At 34.3% G+C, this 17,018-nt stretch overlaps 1 protein-coding gene across 1 annotated transcript in view; it reads right to left on the bottom strand.

Moving 5' to 3' along the window:
* LOC126092606 (protein turtle-like) overlaps positions 1-17,018 on the bottom strand; it is an 855,628-nt gene that overhangs the window by 12,605 nt on the left and 826,005 nt on the right. Inside the window, exon 17 of the mRNA XM_049908305.1 lies at positions 16,828-16,909. Coding sequence (XP_049764262.1) covers positions 16,828-16,909 — 82 coding nt within the window. The remainder of the gene's footprint in view (positions 1-16,827; positions 16,910-17,018) is intronic.

The following is a 17,018-nucleotide window of genomic DNA, read 5'->3' as shown; positions in this document are numbered from 1 at the left end:
ACTTGATGTTCTTGAAATAAGGATCTGAAGAGGAGCTACAAAGGTTATAAAACAAAGTATCTAATAAAGCAAGTGGTAGCAGACTAATTACACCATTATCAGATACTGTCAACTGTTCATTCCAGGAAGGAGTATTTCCAGATCAACTTAAAATAATTGAAGTGGTATCTGTGTACAAAAAAGGGCAAAATACCCTCAAGACTTCAAGAATAATGTAATAATTTCAATTCCCAAGAAAGTAAGTTCTGACAGGTGTGAAGTATAAGTTTAATAAGTCATTATTGCTAAATACTAACACAAATAGTTTACAGATGAATGGAAAAAACTGACAGAAACTGACCTCAGGGATCAGTTTGGATTCCAGAGACATGTAGGAGCTAACGAGGCAAAACTGACTCAACAACTTCTTTTTTTTCTTTCGAATAACCCATTTGGAGGGTACGATGAATCAACTTTGGCTACTCTTCATTGTATTAGATTTCTTCAGTTTCCAAATTTCCTTCATCCTTTTAGAGTGTTGTTCCCTTTCTTCTCGAGTCCACTTTCGTCTAGTTATTTTCTTTCTCTCCAGAAATTCTGCCTTTTGAACTGCCTTTCTGAAATGTGTTCTGTTTTCTATTGTGTCTATTGTAACTCCAGCATTTTCAATGTCCTTTTCAGTCTCTATGAACCATGCTGGCTTGGATTTGTAGCTATTGAGTAATGTGAATATCCGCTTGGTTAGTCTGTTGTTATCCATTCTGAATATATGTCCAAAAAACTGTAGTCTCCTCTTCCTCATTACATCAGTTAGTTTCTCTGTTTTCAGATATATCTCTCTGTTTGGTCTTAAACTGTATTCAGCATTATCGTTTCTTTTAGCTCCCAGTATTTTCCTTAAAATTCTTCTTTAGACCTTCTCTAGTTTCTCAAGATCTCCATTTCTTGTTAGTTAAAGTGTTTCTGCCGCATAGAGAGCTTCAGGTCTGGCCACTGTTTGGTAGTGTCTTAATTTCGTGTTCCAGGACACGGATTTTTTATTATAAACGTTTTTGGTCATATGAAACACTCTTTCCATTTTGTGCACTCCAGTTTCTATAGCTATCTTTTCTTTGGCATTGTATGTAATCCACTCTCCTAGGTATTTAAAGGAATCTGTTTTGTGTATTGTGTTGTTGTCAACTGCAATATTTTGAGGAGCATCACAGATGTTTGTCATAAACTTTGCTTTTTCATAGGATATTTGTAGTCCTACTTTGGCTGCTTGTTTTTGTAGTTCTCTTACTTGTTCTTGGGCATTGTCTAGTGAATCTGTAATCAATGCCATGTCATCTGCGAAGGCTAAACAGTCGACAGTGATCTTGTTTGGATTTCTCCCTAGTTGAATCCCTTTAGTATTGAGGCCTTCCTCCATTCTCGAACTACCTTCTCCAAGACACAATTGAAAAGCAGAGGTGACAGACCATCTCCCTGTCGGACACCTGACTTTATTTCAAACGATTTTGAGAGCTCTCCCCTAAATTTTACTTTCGATTTTGTATTTGTCAAACTACCTTTAATTATTGCAGTTGTTTTAGCTTTGAGTCCCAATTCTTTTAAGATATCAAGCAGTGTATTTCTGTCAATTGAATCATAGGCTTTTTTAAAATCCACAAAAGTAATTACATATTTTAAGTTCCTGATTTTCCTCATTTCTATTATGTTCTTTAAATTTAGTATTTGTTCTGCACATGACCTTCCCTTCCTAAATCCAGCCTGATACTCTCCTAGCTGTTTGTCAAGTATCTCTTCTGCTCTTTTTAAAAGCGCCTTAGACAAGATCTTGTAGGTCACTGGTAAGAGGGAGATTCCCCTATAATTGCTAGGATCTGTTTTCTTCCCTTTTTTATGTAGTGGATGTATTAATGCAGATGTCCAGTCTGGTGGTAATCTGTGTGTTGTTCAGATTTCTTTTAGTATTTCTGATAGACACTGTATCATGTTGTCACTAGAGTACTTCCATAGTTCAGCAACTATATTATCCTCTCCAGGGGCTTTATTATTTTTAAACTCTTTTATGATTTCTTTTATTTCTTCTGTGGTTGGCGGCTTGGAGTCTGGTGGTGTTGGGTTTACAATATTGAAATTAAATTTTTCTTTCAGTGGATAACAGTTATGTAGTTCTTCAAAATATTCAGCAAGTATTCTACAGTTCTCTGTACTATTGTATGCAGTTTTCTGCGTTTTTGGGTCCGTGAAAAATAGACTAGGAGGAGAGTATTTCTTTAAGTTACTTTTGAAAGTTTTGTAAAAGTCCCTAGCATTGTTCTGATTGAAGTTGGAGTCTATTGATGCTAGTTGGTCTTTTATGTATTGAACTTGGATCTTTTTAAGGACTTTTGAAGCTTGCTTCTGGGCTTCTTTTAGGGAGTTCCTATTTTTATCATTTTTGTTGGCACTCCAAATGTTCCAAGCTCGTTGTCTTGTTAGGATTAGTTTGTCACACTCATCATTCCACCAGGCATGTTTCCATTTTTTGGTAAGGAGAATGGTTTCTTTTGCTGTCTGTACTATGTCTTTTTGAAGTTGTTCCCATGTTTTAGGTGTTTTCTTTTCCAAAAGTGTCCTGAAATTGTGTTCCTTGGTTAATTTCTGAGTGTCAAACTTTTTAGGTTGATATTCGCTCTTTCTTTTATATATTGGTCTAATTTTGAATTTAAAGACAGATAGATAGTGATCTGAATCTAAACTTGCACTCTTAGCAACTTTTACATTGAGTATCTCTGATGCGGACAGTCTGCTCATAGCAACATGGTCAAGTTGTTTCTCCCCACAGACTGGATTTGGGGATACTTCTTTTGGAAGATAGGTTAAGGAAAGGCAAATGTAAATTCATAGTATTTGTAGAGTTCAATAAAGCTTTTCAAAGTTATGATTGGAATATTCTCTTTGAAATTCTGAAGGCAGCAGGAGTAAAATACAGGGGAGCGAAAGTCTATTTACAGCCCGTACAGAAACTGGATGGCAGTTATAAGAGTCAAGGGACTGAGACAGGATAGTAGCCTAGTGCCAATGTTACTCAGTCTGTATATAGGCGAGCCGTGAAGGAAATCAAAGAAAAATTTGGAGCAGTAATTAAAGTCTTGGGAGAAGAAATAAAAACTTTGGGGTTCATCAATGACATTCTAATTCCCTCAGAGACAGTAAAAGATTTGGAAGAGCAGTTAAACGGAATGGACAGCATCTTAAAAGGTGGATAGAAGAAGAACATCAACAAAAGGAAAACAAGGATAATGGAATGCAGTCAAATTAAATCAGGTGATGCTGAGGGGATTAGGTTACGAAATGAGACACTTAGATTAGTAGATGAAGTTTTCTTATTTGGGCAGCAAAATAACTGTTGATGGCTGAAGTAGAGAGGATATAAAATGTAGACTGGAAATAGACAGAGAAGCTTTTCTGGAGAAGAGAAGATTATTAACATCAAATATAGGTTTAAGTATCAGGAAGTCTTTTCTGAAAGTATTTGTATGAAGTGTAGCCATGAATGGTAGTGAAACATGGATGATAAAACAGTTTGGACAGGAAGAGAATACAAGATTTCAAAATGTGGTGCTAAGAAGAATGCTGAAGGTTAGATGGGTAGGTCATGTAACTAATCAGGAAGTACTGAATATAAATGGGCAGAAAAGAAGAAGGGATCAGTTGATAAGACACATTCTGAGACATCAAAGGATCATCAAATTATGTGTATGAACATTGTGCACTTAATTTCCTTCGCTTGTACAGATCTTATACAATGTGTAAGGGAGGATTACAATTTTTAATCAAATATGCCAATTACATATGTTTTTGCTTGTATTTTGGGGGTTTTGATATTTTCCTTGATTCTGTAGTTTCCTTAGTTTTGCATTGGACCACAGGAAAGCACAAAATACGGGTTTCATTGTAATTATTAATCTAAAAAAAAACTATTTCCATTGTTTTCAACGATTAGCAAAAAGAGGTATATATGGATGTTTTTCTTGGATGAAAAAGGAGGAAAAATTCCAGTTAAGTTTTTAGGTGTAACAATAGACAGTGAGCTAAACTGGAAAGAACAGATACATACTGCTTTGAGTATACTAATCTCAATGATACTGGTAATGAAACAGTTGGCTCAATATGCATATCAAGACCTCCTGTGAACTGCTGATGATAGAAATTTTGAGCCATATATGTAATATGGAATAATAGTATGGTGGAACTCTGCTCTCACAGGAATGGAAAGAATATTCAAATTGCAGAAAAAATATATTTCTATCATACTATAAAAGAAGAAAAAATAATCCTGTTCAAATCCTTTCAAATATTTTGATATTCTGACACTTGCATAATGGTGTATATCCAAAACCTTTGCGAAGGCATTACAAGATCCCACAAAATTAGATACCAACGAGGATGTTTATCCTCATAACACATGGAACAGAAAATAATTGTGGTGCCTTTCACATAGATCACAGATTTTTGAGAAAGGGCCTTAATACTGTGGTCTCAAATTAAACAAGCACTTCCAAGAGACTTGTAAAACTGAGAAGACTTCTCCTGCAACCCTAAAAAAAATTCTGATAGAAAAGAACTTACAGTGTGCGGCTGAGTATGTGAATCAACAGTGAGCTAAAATGCAACCAATGAGTAATAAATTCTATGAACCACATTAAGAAAAATGCCATTAGAAAGTAAACTAGAATTGGAACCACTCATGTACAATCAAAGACAATACTATTTCACAAAATTGTATTTTTTAAATCTCTGATACCCTAAATAATAGATTATGTATTATAAATCATTGTTGCTATGTATCATTATGTATATACTGTGAATATATTAAATTATTTACTGTGTAAGCTATAGAATGTATGTATTATTTAGATTATAAGCATAATGATGTGTCCTATGTTACAAGTACATACACATTCAAAAGATAATTTATGAGAGCAATAAAAATCACAACAACAATTAAAGATGCCAAATTCATTAATTGTCGAACATTACTTATACCAAAATCACAAAGATGTAATTGTGGTGCAAGTCCTACAGATAGGGGGAAAGTGTGCAAAGTTCACTCCATTAGAGGGAGAAAATAAACAGGTAAATAAAAAATGTGTGTGTGTGTCCACATTTAATACTGAATCAGCAAATTCAGTTCATTGTTCACCCCTTTTAGACAATGTTACAGCCTCTACACAGGAGAAGAATCTTGGTGCCTTTGTTCTTAAAGAGATAATAACATAAATGTCCACTTCTGAACAAATAGTTCTACTCCAGTGTATATTTATTCATAGTTACTGTAAATGAATGTAATATAATACAAATTTAAACAACTGTAACTGCATCAAAATTGTCAATGGAGATAGTGCAAGTCAAGAACTCATAGATTAAGAAGTTGACATGTGCTTATCCCTGCTTGCTTGCAATATTTAGAATCAGACGTGTACTAGAAAACAGGCTTATAAGCTGAAACCTATGTTGTACAATAATAATAAAGTTTTGTGAAAAAAGGCATCTTTTGTTTAGTTAATGCAATATAACAACAAAGGAAATATAGATCAGTACAGTCATTGGTATATTTTTACTGATCAAGATAGTGACAGAAGCTTGCACTCGTCCATACAGAAATATAAAATTATCAAACAGTATTATACTCAGTGTTGCAGAATTTCTATATACACTGTTAATTTGTACAACACTACTGAAAAGGAATCTTAAAAATTCTTCTGCACTCCTGTTTATTGTAATACAGGGTACTGTAATGAACGTTAAACACTTATTTGTGAAAATGGTAAGCTTATGATGCAAAAATGTTAGGTGCACAGAATAAGTCTGTTTACTAGGTGGGAAAAAATTGTTTCTGGATGAACTAATAGATAATATGGAAATAAAATAGGCAACGATATGTCTGAAAATAAAGTTTCATTTATTGTCATTTTAACATTATATGAAATTATCTAACAAGTCTTATGGAACTTGAAACACCATGCTGTCAAATATTTAACGATATTGCTACTACAATGAAGAGGCATAAGAATATTTCAGCTGAGAAAATGAAAGAAAACTGTTCAAAGAATGACAGAGTGATCTGAGAATGTGTACATATAGTAACATAAATTTATGAAATTAATAAATTAAATTGTCGTTACAGGCAAAGTGAAAAAGATAGAAAATAAACATTAAAACATGCAACTAAGTAACAATTTAAATACACAGCATACAAAAGTTTGTGAATTTATTTGTTAATCCTGTTGTTAACCATGCATGAAACTTTAATTAGTGCAAAACAAAAGTTTCAAGATATACGTGATAGTGTAGTGAGAGCGTGCTGCAATTGTTTTCAACAGTTGTTTCCAAACTCTTCACCTTTTTTCCTCCTTAATGACCAGCGTACAGGGAAGGATAAAAAGAGAAAGAAACAGGTATTGTATGACAAAAATATAATTCTTCTTCTGTAAATAAGTTCAAATAGAAAAAAACAGCTACACAAAAACATGTATAGCTTCTAATGTTACTTATTAATACTGAGCAAAATTAAATGTCAGAAACATTTACCCAGACAAAAATGAACAAAGGCTCTAGCATTACATATAAGCTTTTCATAATAAGGAAGGTCTTGGTGGTTGGTTGTTATTTTGTAAAATAAGCAACAGACTTTTACCCTTCCCAATTAATTCTACTAATCAAATGATTCCATTTTGATCTGATTTCCTTAATCATTTCAGATTCTTGTAAAGATATGTTAACTTAATATAAAATTTTATTTATGCCTAGTTACACAACAATAACAACCAACTAAAGAAAAATTCATTAGTAGCTCTCCCAGAAGCATCCAGCTTTAAAAGCAGAAATGAGTGAGGGATGACACTAATTAGCATTAACTGAGCTAATTAACTAGCCAATTTATCAAACTGTCTGAATAACACTGAACAAAGCACTTAATGTTTAAAAATCAGAACTATTATGTTATATCAAATATTTGAAATAGCAACAATACAAAACAGGATTTTTCTTTTTATTCAGAATCAGCTTATCAATCATGAAACCAGACTGTTTCTATTCCAACAGCTTCAAAGACAAAATTGTGATTCAATATTTTTTACTGGGCAGATTCTTTTGTTTATTTAAACGAAAGTACAGTGAGCTAACGTCCAATTCATATTGGGTATAAAACAAACATTCCATTCATGCTTCCATGAATCTCTTCCATTTACCACTTTCAAAAATGAAAATCCAGTTATTGCTTTATAAAGGGGTATTCAGGGCTAGTGCCTTACATGAGTGTTTTGTGGATGTGAATACCATAAACTTATACAGGAGTTCAAACATATGACTACATTGTGAATGTACCTACCACGGAAGTACGTGCCTAATGTTATTATTCCTGTCTATGCAATTTTGTTACATGGACAAAATTATGAACATTCCACTGAGTTTCGATAAGGTAATATAATTAAACATTTTGGCATGTTTCTTTTTTCTAATCTGTGACACACACAAGGATGTGGGAGGGGGTGGGGGGCAAGGCATTGAGATAACGGATTTACTTCAAACTTTGTACACCTTTAGTAGGCCATTAAAACAACATAATGTGCAAGTAGTAACATGCACTACTTTGGCAGTTCCGAGGATATCACAAGTAAAGTTTTACGTATCTATTATGTAACTAATGTATCTGTGAGTAGGTGCCGGCCATCTGAGTTTATGGTGGTCAAGTGGTTAGTATTCAAGCTTAATAAGACAAATGTATATGAGGCGATGGTTTGACTCCCGCACAATCCTTAATTTTTGTAGTACAAGTGTAAATTCTGTGATATTAAAAAAACTTGCATTTACACTACTTGTGCTTTCTACATTAACATCATCTCACCACTACACAGGTTAACTGGTAAATGGGGCCTGCCTCTGTGTCTGCAGCTCAAAGTCTCAAGGTGAAAAGTAGTTCTGGGTACCCTACCAGATTGCATGTATGAGGGATTTCACAAATCACGACAGGCATACATTTTCAGGAAAACAGGCATACATTCTCAGGAAATCTCTATACATTTCTTCATTTACTTGTTGACAGTTATAAATATGTTTGTCTAATAATTAAATTTAATTAAAAATAGCAAGTAGTCAAATAACATGAAATTCACTAAAACATCATGCAAATACATGAGGTTTTTTAATTATATTACCTCTCAAATGTCATATAAATTAAATAATATGACAAGTGATTAAAAAAAATAGATTAAAGATTAAGTCTGAGCAGGAGCTGAGCCATCGCCTCATACATGTTTGTCTTGCAAAACTCCAACATTAACCACATGGCCGCCATGAACGTTAACAATCAATACTAATACACAGATACATAATTACATAATAGAAACATAAAACTTCTCTTGTGATTTTCTCAGAATTGCCAGAGTAGTGCACCTTACTACTTGCACATTATGTTGTTTTAATGGCCTACTAAAAGGTGTACAAAGATTGAAGTAAATTTGTGATCCCAATGTTGTGGCCTCACCTTGTCAATTAAATTTCTCCACATTAGCAAATGCTATGAAATGTGGAACATATACATGATTGACTTCTCAAATGCTTTGTGAATATTTACAACTTGGAACCTCATCAAAATACTGAAAAAATTTTATTGTTTTAGGAAAACAGTATATTCAAAGAGGACTAAGATCATTTAAAATTGGTATATACAAGACATTATAAAATGAAGCATAGTTAGATGAAGTGACAAGTTTTTGTTGTATATGTAACTTCCTGAGTGATAGGAAGGAATTGAATAGGAAAACATGTACAATAAGATTACTGCAGATGTAACTCTGGTTTGTGATTTAATTAGAGATGAAGCAATGGCGGGAACTGGAAAAAATGTACAACTTTCAAATATCAAATATTTCCCATTAGAGTTTGCTTATGAAGAGCAATTCATGAAAGTCATGATGAAAGACTGTGGTAAAAATATCAGTGTATGTGTTATGGTGGCACACTATTTGCATTCTTTGTTTGCATTTCTTCTGAACATTCGTTTTCCCTAATTCAGTAGAATGAAGAAAGAACATTAAATTTTAAGGAGATGAGGATGATGCATGTTAAGACATTAGGGTTGGGTAAGTTCCTTCACACTCATTTTATCAGTTGCCTCATTAACCTATAAAACTTCACTTATTCTCATCATGTACTGCATTTATTAGGTTGCCTGCATTTTGCTGCACTGTTTTTACTATTCATAGCATTCCAGGTGCACCAACTGGACTTGTTAGTGGTTCTCCTCTCTATTTATTCTGGCGGGTGTACTAATGATAATGATAAACAATCATAATTATAACTTAATATAATGACTGTATGTGTTTTTTCTGACAAATGGTATTCTGGAAACTTTGTAATGTTTTGAGTGATTGCTTATCACCTTCTGGAGATGTCGAAGATAGTTAGTGGGTACACAGTAGAAAGTGCTATGGCAAAACGGCATGTTCAAGCAATGTAATTTAGCATCAGCATCTAGATAGACTGTTAAAAGATGACAAAAACCATCTGCTGAGTGATATGTTGAATCTGAAGGGACAAAATAATTAACTTCTTCTTTCTTCTGTTGCATTGTCTTGTGTTGTTGATGTGAATTTGGCACTGACAGAGACAGATCGCATTCATTGCTGATGTTACCTCTAGTGTTCCAGCAAGTAAAATTATTGGTTTTGCAATGAGGGCAGGCTCTTTCAAAATGCTCTCTCACAATGTAGAACTAGAAGTGCTAATGAAGACCTTCAGGTTTTTAGTCTATCCTTAATGTTAGGAACTATACACTGATCAGCCAGGACATTATGATCCCCTACCTAATAGCCACTACATCACCTTTGTCATGGAAAACAGTGTCAACACATTGTGGCATGGAAGCAAACAGCTCTTGGTTGGTCCCTGGAGGGAGTTGGCATCACATCTGCACACGCAAGACACCTAATTCCCATAACTTCCAGGAAGATGGTGTGGGTGAGCTCTGATCCCATGTTCAATCACATCCAAGATGTGTTCAATTGAGTTCTGATCTCGTGAGTTGGAGGGCAGGGTGGAGGGGGGAAAGGGGGGAGGGGGCAGCACATCAATTGGAACTTGCCACTGTGTTCCTGGAACCACTCCATCACATTCCTGGCTTTGTGATATGGCACATTATCTTGTCGAAAAATGCCACTGCTGTTGGGAAACACGAGGGTGGGGTATGTGATCTGCAACCAGTGTACAATTCTTCTCGGCTGTCCTGTCATGGTGGCTTACAAGAGCTACACTGGACTCACAGATGCCCCCATGAATGTCTCCCAGAGCATAATGGAGATGGTACCAGCTTGTCTCCTTCCTGCAGTACAGGTGTCAAGGAGCTAGACGATGATGATTCGCGCCCTCCCATTAGCATGATGAAGAAGGTATCAGGATTCATCAGATCATGCAATGCTCTGCCATTGTGCCAGCATCCAATGTAAGGGGTCATGGGCCCATTTCAGTCAAGGTTGCTGATGTCATGATGTTAATGCACAGGTTGTCAGCTGTGGAGGGCCATTATTAGGAGTGTTCGGTGTACTTTGTGTTCGGGCACACTTGTACCCTGACCAGCATTAAAAACTGGCATTAGTTCCACCACAGTTAACTGCTTGTCCTGTTTTACCAATCTGCCCAGCCTACAATGTCTGACATCTGTAGCGAGAGGTGGCAACTCAACCCCAAGATGTCTGGACATAGTTTCACCTTGATATTGCCACATGCTGAAACCCTCACCACAGCACCCCTCAAACACCCAATAAGTAGTGATGTTTCCAAAATGCTCAAGCTGAGCCTCTGGGCCATCACAATCTGCCCTCGGTCAAACTCAGACAGACCGTGCACCTTCCTCACTCTACACGTGGACAGCACACTCACTGATACTACATGCACCTTGTATGTGTCCAACTAGCAGTCATTCCTCACCAGGTGACACTGCTACCACCTGGACAGGTTTGGATCGATAGTAGGTTGATGGTCATAATGCTCAGGCTGATCAGTGTAGATTATGAGCAGGTGTTTGATAAATATACGGAGAAGTATCAGTGAGACCATCCAATACAGTTCTCAAAGCTTCAACAACTAAAAGACAATAGACTCCAATTAATTAAATTTTATATTTTTATATTTTGAATACCAAAAGCAGAGGAATTCAAATTTTGAAGAGAAATATTGTAACAAGATGACTGCACTTGAGAACAGTGTATGTAAGGAAATTTCTGGCAACAATTAGCACTCACAAAAAAATTTTATAACCCTAAAATTAAAATGCCATCTCAGAGATAATTTTCTTAGGATATCTGTATAAGTTGCAATTCATCAGCTTAGTACAGGTGGCAAAAACAAACTGTATTTGTAATACTGCACTATTGATACATGAGACTATTAGATAAAAAAATATATATATGGGGAGTTTACTTACTGTGTTAAAAAAGAAATTTTTTGCTCGAAATAACAAAAAAAAATATTTTTTATATTCATAATGTAAAGCAAATAACTGAATTTCACAGAATGTCAATGGTGATAGTTATCTCCACATAGCAGACAATGGACTTTAATGCAACCTTCATGAAAATGCTGCATTGTGTATTAAATGATACATATTGCATTGATGTTAATAATCATTTTTTTCAGTGTTATTCAAACAGCAGGCTATGGTACACATTCCTTAGAAGGGAAATGAGCATTTCCTACAAGCAAGACCCCTTGAAGATGTGAATGTACAGTACCCTAACCTGAACACAAGTTTAAAGTTTCTTTTGTACATTATCGTCATCTATAGCAATTAACTCTATCTTCCACAATGTTTTTAAGAGAGCAAGCATCATTTTCAAAACTTTTTCTGTTTGATGGTGATTACTGGATTTATCACAATGAAAAGTGCATATTTATGAGCATCTTTTTCTAGCCTTCATAATTATAGTAAATATGAAATAACAATTAAAGAGTGATACAAATTATTTTTTCGCTGCAATTTCTCTTCAGTTAATACTTTGTGTATTTAGAGGTATGGTATTTACTTTTTACATTAAACTACTTTTCTATTTGAAACTGAAATTACTTTGAGCAAGACCTGTTGAAAGATATTTAAATGGTTCATCGTCAGTTAAAGATTAGGCTTGAGCACATTAGGTTCCATTACCGGATTTCCATTCAACGTTTCATACTGATCATCTTCCCCAAATCTGTTGAATGTTTCTCATTTGAAGTACAAAACTTGCTGCAGATTATTTCTTGATACAATTTCTGATACTTTTTAGTCATCATTGTATATCAAGACATCTAAATTATATTTTTAAAATAAATGTTAGTGTACAGGGCATGTTTCTTTCCCTTTAAAATACACTATGTATGTCATTCTCTCAACAATTATGTCCAGTCTCTCAAAACAAATGAAATTCTTAACCAAAATAATCATGTGGGCTACTACATAGGACCCTGTGCCTGCACTCAGTAAAGCAAATTTAATTACTAAATAAATTGTTGGTTCTACAGCTGACTGGTTAAAATGTTGTCTCTTAAAAACACAGAAAATAATGGTACCTAATAAACTTCAACTATGTTTAAACACTTTGGTGTACTTAGATTTTAAAAGTGAAACTGAAATTTTACTAATTAATTGCAAAATATGTGATGCAGAAAATATCTTCAGCTTATTGGAATACAGAGTACCATTTATAGCTAATATTGTCTTGCAACTCATTCACAAAGTTTTATGCTTCCTCCAAATCTAATTTCATGTAAAGTTTCAAATGATCAATCTCTGGTCTTAAAGTCTGAGATCCTTTCCTAATTCTTATGTCTGACCAACCGAGTCCTATTTCCACTAGCATCAGACTTGCCCTGCTTATTTATTTCATAGTTTGCAGTGCAGTTATTAAACTATTTCTCAGCCAAGCCCTATTTTCACAATCGTGGCTTACCCTGATTGTTTATTTCACAGTTTGCAGTGCAGATACTATACTTTTTCTCAGAATTTTCTGATAAATGTATGTTTACTCATACTTGATCTGTTAAAGAAATACAACAGTTTATTTTTTAGTGCTGAACATGGGATTGCAATATTAATTTTCTTCTTTGTTCTTCCAATGGCAATAGCTTCATTTTAAATTTGGCTGTAGGGCATTGTGATGTAGCTATATATATATAGATGTCATACTTCTCACGCAAGGAATGTGATTTTTAAGGGGTGACTATTCATTTTGCATTCTGTATCCTAATCAAATTTATTTGAAAGTTTTCTGCAGCACATATCTGTTCCACGGCTCTGGCTGCCTTCCTTACCTAGGTAGATAATGAGTTTCAGTTTCTTTGCGATTTTTATTTCTAATGACATATTAATTAATAAGTGTTTATTGCATAACATAGAAACATAAGACAAAATAACAAAACCTACAGATCATCTCTCATTTGCACAATTTACATCAGTTTTCAAAACGACTGTGCATGTGGCGTGCAAATGGGAAGTACCATATGACTACATGACATGAATCTCTAACTACATTCAAACAAGAAAACTTTTCAATATTTTTAGTATGCTCTCTGTGCTGACAGTATGTGCTCATTTCCAGTAATGATCAATGTTTAACTATGATAAATCAATTACTTGACACTCTCTATCTGCCATCTTTGGAAATGTTTTGGATAGCTGATACATAGGATGACATAAATTGTGGGACAATAAACTCACAACATCACTGCCATAGTTATGCAGACATTCACATTGCTCTGCTTTAAAACTTGTGTCCTGGGCCCTGTACTAACCCTTGCAGAAAACATAAGAAAACTGCGCATGCTCTACAATTCTTTCTGCCATCTTAAACAGTTGCAGTGCCAAAAGAAAGTTAAAATAGGACATGTAAGGTATCTTACTGTTCTCTCTATATGAATCTTGTCCAGTTTCAGAGTCTTTGGTTTAATTAAGCGGGCTCGTGCTTGTTGTCCCGATATGTTTCTGAATCAACATTCCTACATAAGGGAGAAATAAAGAACAATCAGTCTCTATCCAACTACAAGCTAAGACTTTGGATAAGAAACCAATTGCACGTCTATCACAAAAACAGCTATAATCAATAACTAATTTGATCTGTGACTGAAATAGTAATTATACTAATGGTCTGTCAGTTCGTGGTTTATCATTAGAGAGCTAATGCCTCCACAAAAGCCTTAATAAAGAAAACTATTGGTTATTAATGAACAGCAACATCATTTTGTTGAAACTATTTAATATGTGTAAATAAAATAGATTAGAGCAAGGAGAACTATGAACTGTATAGTTTTCTAATATATGTATAACAGAAAGAGATATGAAGATGCCCAAAAAAAGCTAAGCCACAGCCTTCAAGATGATTTTATAATTCCTTAGTTACATAAAACTGTCAATTATAAAAGATCTGAGCATACATACAATCTCAAATCTACCATTCATATATACTCCATTGCCCCATCTTTAGATATTAGTAAGTTATGATGGTAACTCTTACCAATGTAATATGATATTTATCCTTGTACCAAGATTATTAAAGAAAACTTGTGAAATTTTTTCTGTGAATTATCACATTTTATAAGTGTAATAGAAAACACGGCAACCTGGTCCCCTGCCGTAAAATTCCCTCAATATGTATTGTCTCAGTGAGATTATATCTTCACTAAAAATTTATTGGAACAAGAATTTAAGAAAGTAAAGAAAATCAAGGATTATTATTCAGTCCAACTACCATATTGGCAATAGCTAAAACTCACATAAGTGAACTATGGAGTAATTATTATATGATTTTTTTCGCTATTTCACAAGAGACACAATACTACTAATAAGACGCAACATCCCTGAAAGTAGAATACTGAAGTTTTCCTTTACGAGCTCAAATCATTACCAAATACAGGGTAGTGTGACAAAGGTTTGTGATGACAAACAAGAATCTATTCCGTAAGATCATGATCAAAGGACTGTTCTATTTCGCAAGAATAAAATGTTTTGTTTCATTCGTTATTACCCCAACCTTCTCTCACATACATGTAATGTCTCTGAGGATCCTGAATGTCCTGTGACTTTCACTTCTACTGGTTGTAAATTCCTTCTTTGCCTTTACTTTTAAAACCATTACAATTTCCTGATGAAAGAGCTCTCAGTAAAAATAAAGTCTCTGTTTCTACAATACTTTACTGAACCTGGCCCTAAACTACAATAAAAATGTATTCTCCACCTGTGCCAAACAGAAGTTATAAGAGAAAACTCGCCCAACTCCTGACCTAGATAGATAGACAGTGAACAGAGAAGGGTGTGTGTGTGTGTGTGTGTGTGTGTGTGTGTGTGTGTGTGTGTGTGTGTGTGTGTGTGTGTAAGGGGGGGGGGGGGGGAGGGGCTGGAGAAAAAAATGACACAAGTTACATGTAGATATAAATCTACAGTAATTTGTGAAATAATTAAAATTATTACAATTGTAAAATCAGATTACTTAAGAATAATTACTAGTCAACACTGCATTGCAAATTTCAGTTGGCATCAGTGATAAGCTGACAACTCTGATTGTTCAGTCAGATTCACACAATCCATTCTGTATTATGATCTGCCTCAACACATTTGCTACTGAGAAGAATATTGAAAATATGATAATGTGACAGGTTCTGCAAGTCCTCTTACTGCATAGGAAAAGATAAAGTAATGAAAACTATTGTTTGGTGGAACTATGGTAGCAAACCAGGTCCCAATATGCACCACAACATGTGCATAAGGGAAAAAGGAAAAAAAAGTAATCTAATGTTATTTGAAAGGTTCTATATTTTTTGTGTTATTCAGGTAAGTTGCAAGTCATTTTCTATTATTTGTTTCTTTTTCTTCTCAGTTAATTTCATATGCCTCAGTGAACCTCTTGATTCCAAGTCATTCTCACCTATAACAATGCATGATTAAAGACAAATAAAGACAGTTGCTTCACACCAGATAGTGTCTCCGATGAAGACTTATCCTGACTTCCCATTATTGAAAAAAATATTGACAATTCAAGTTTGTAGAGAAAAGCATTTAATACATTGGGAAAACAAAGTATCATTCTCTAGTTTCCCTTGCCATAGCAAAATTAGCTCATATTGGGTATCTGAGTGAGCCATACGACTCTAGTTCTCTTTTAGCTAAAATTCTGTATAACTCATCATTCTATTAGGACTTTTTGGCATTTCATGACAATTCAATTTTAGAGAGTAAAGCATTCATTAATTATCAATGGTGGCCATTTCCAGCACTTTTTCCAATAATCAGTTTCCTGTTCATTAGTGGTTCGCTTTATTTTTTTGTAGACTTTTGAAACCTTTTCTGAGCTAGTTTTATGTTGATCACACAATATAAAATCATCATTCTTAAGTAACTGGAATTTACCTTCAATGGTCTACAATCATTAAAGCTAAAATATATGAGCAAAAGAAATGCTCATTAATCCATATACTGTCACATAATAGCAATTAATGTTCAAAATTAAATGTGTTCATTTGCAAGAAAATAAAAGCCACTTACAATGATATACAAAATCTCTCCACATACTATCTGATGTAACTGAACACAGTACAAGATCAGCTAAGTTCATAATTTACTTTTAAGAAATATTGTACTTCACACAAACAGAGCTGCATTAACACCTTGTTTTCAGTTTTTGTTCTCTTCTCTAAGTACATCATTCAATAACAAGCCTACCAATCTTTTCTGTATGGGTTTAGACATAGCATAAACAACAAAATTCATCTGAATTTGAGAAGTGGTTGTAAAAACACATATTCTAAAAATTTACAGTTTTCTTAAAATGGGGTTAAAGGCAAGACACTCACTTTTTCAAAGGCACTTGACCGGCACCTGGTGGCTGGCCACCATTTCTTGCATCGGTAACTCGGCAAGCGACCATGTTGTATGCTAAAAACACAAACAATTTTTAATTCTGAAATACGATAGATACAAAAATTCAAACACAAGACTACTTTTAAAAGATTTTTAAAAGTAATAGAGGTGCAATAAAAATTGC

Source organism: Schistocerca cancellata, chromosome 7 (assembly GCF_023864275.1).
Source record: "Schistocerca cancellata isolate TAMUIC-IGC-003103 chromosome 7, iqSchCanc2.1, whole genome shotgun sequence".
Taxonomy (NCBI): Eukaryota; Metazoa; Arthropoda; class Insecta; order Orthoptera; family Acrididae; genus Schistocerca; species Schistocerca cancellata.
This window is presented reverse-complemented; position numbering and strand designations above follow the sequence as displayed.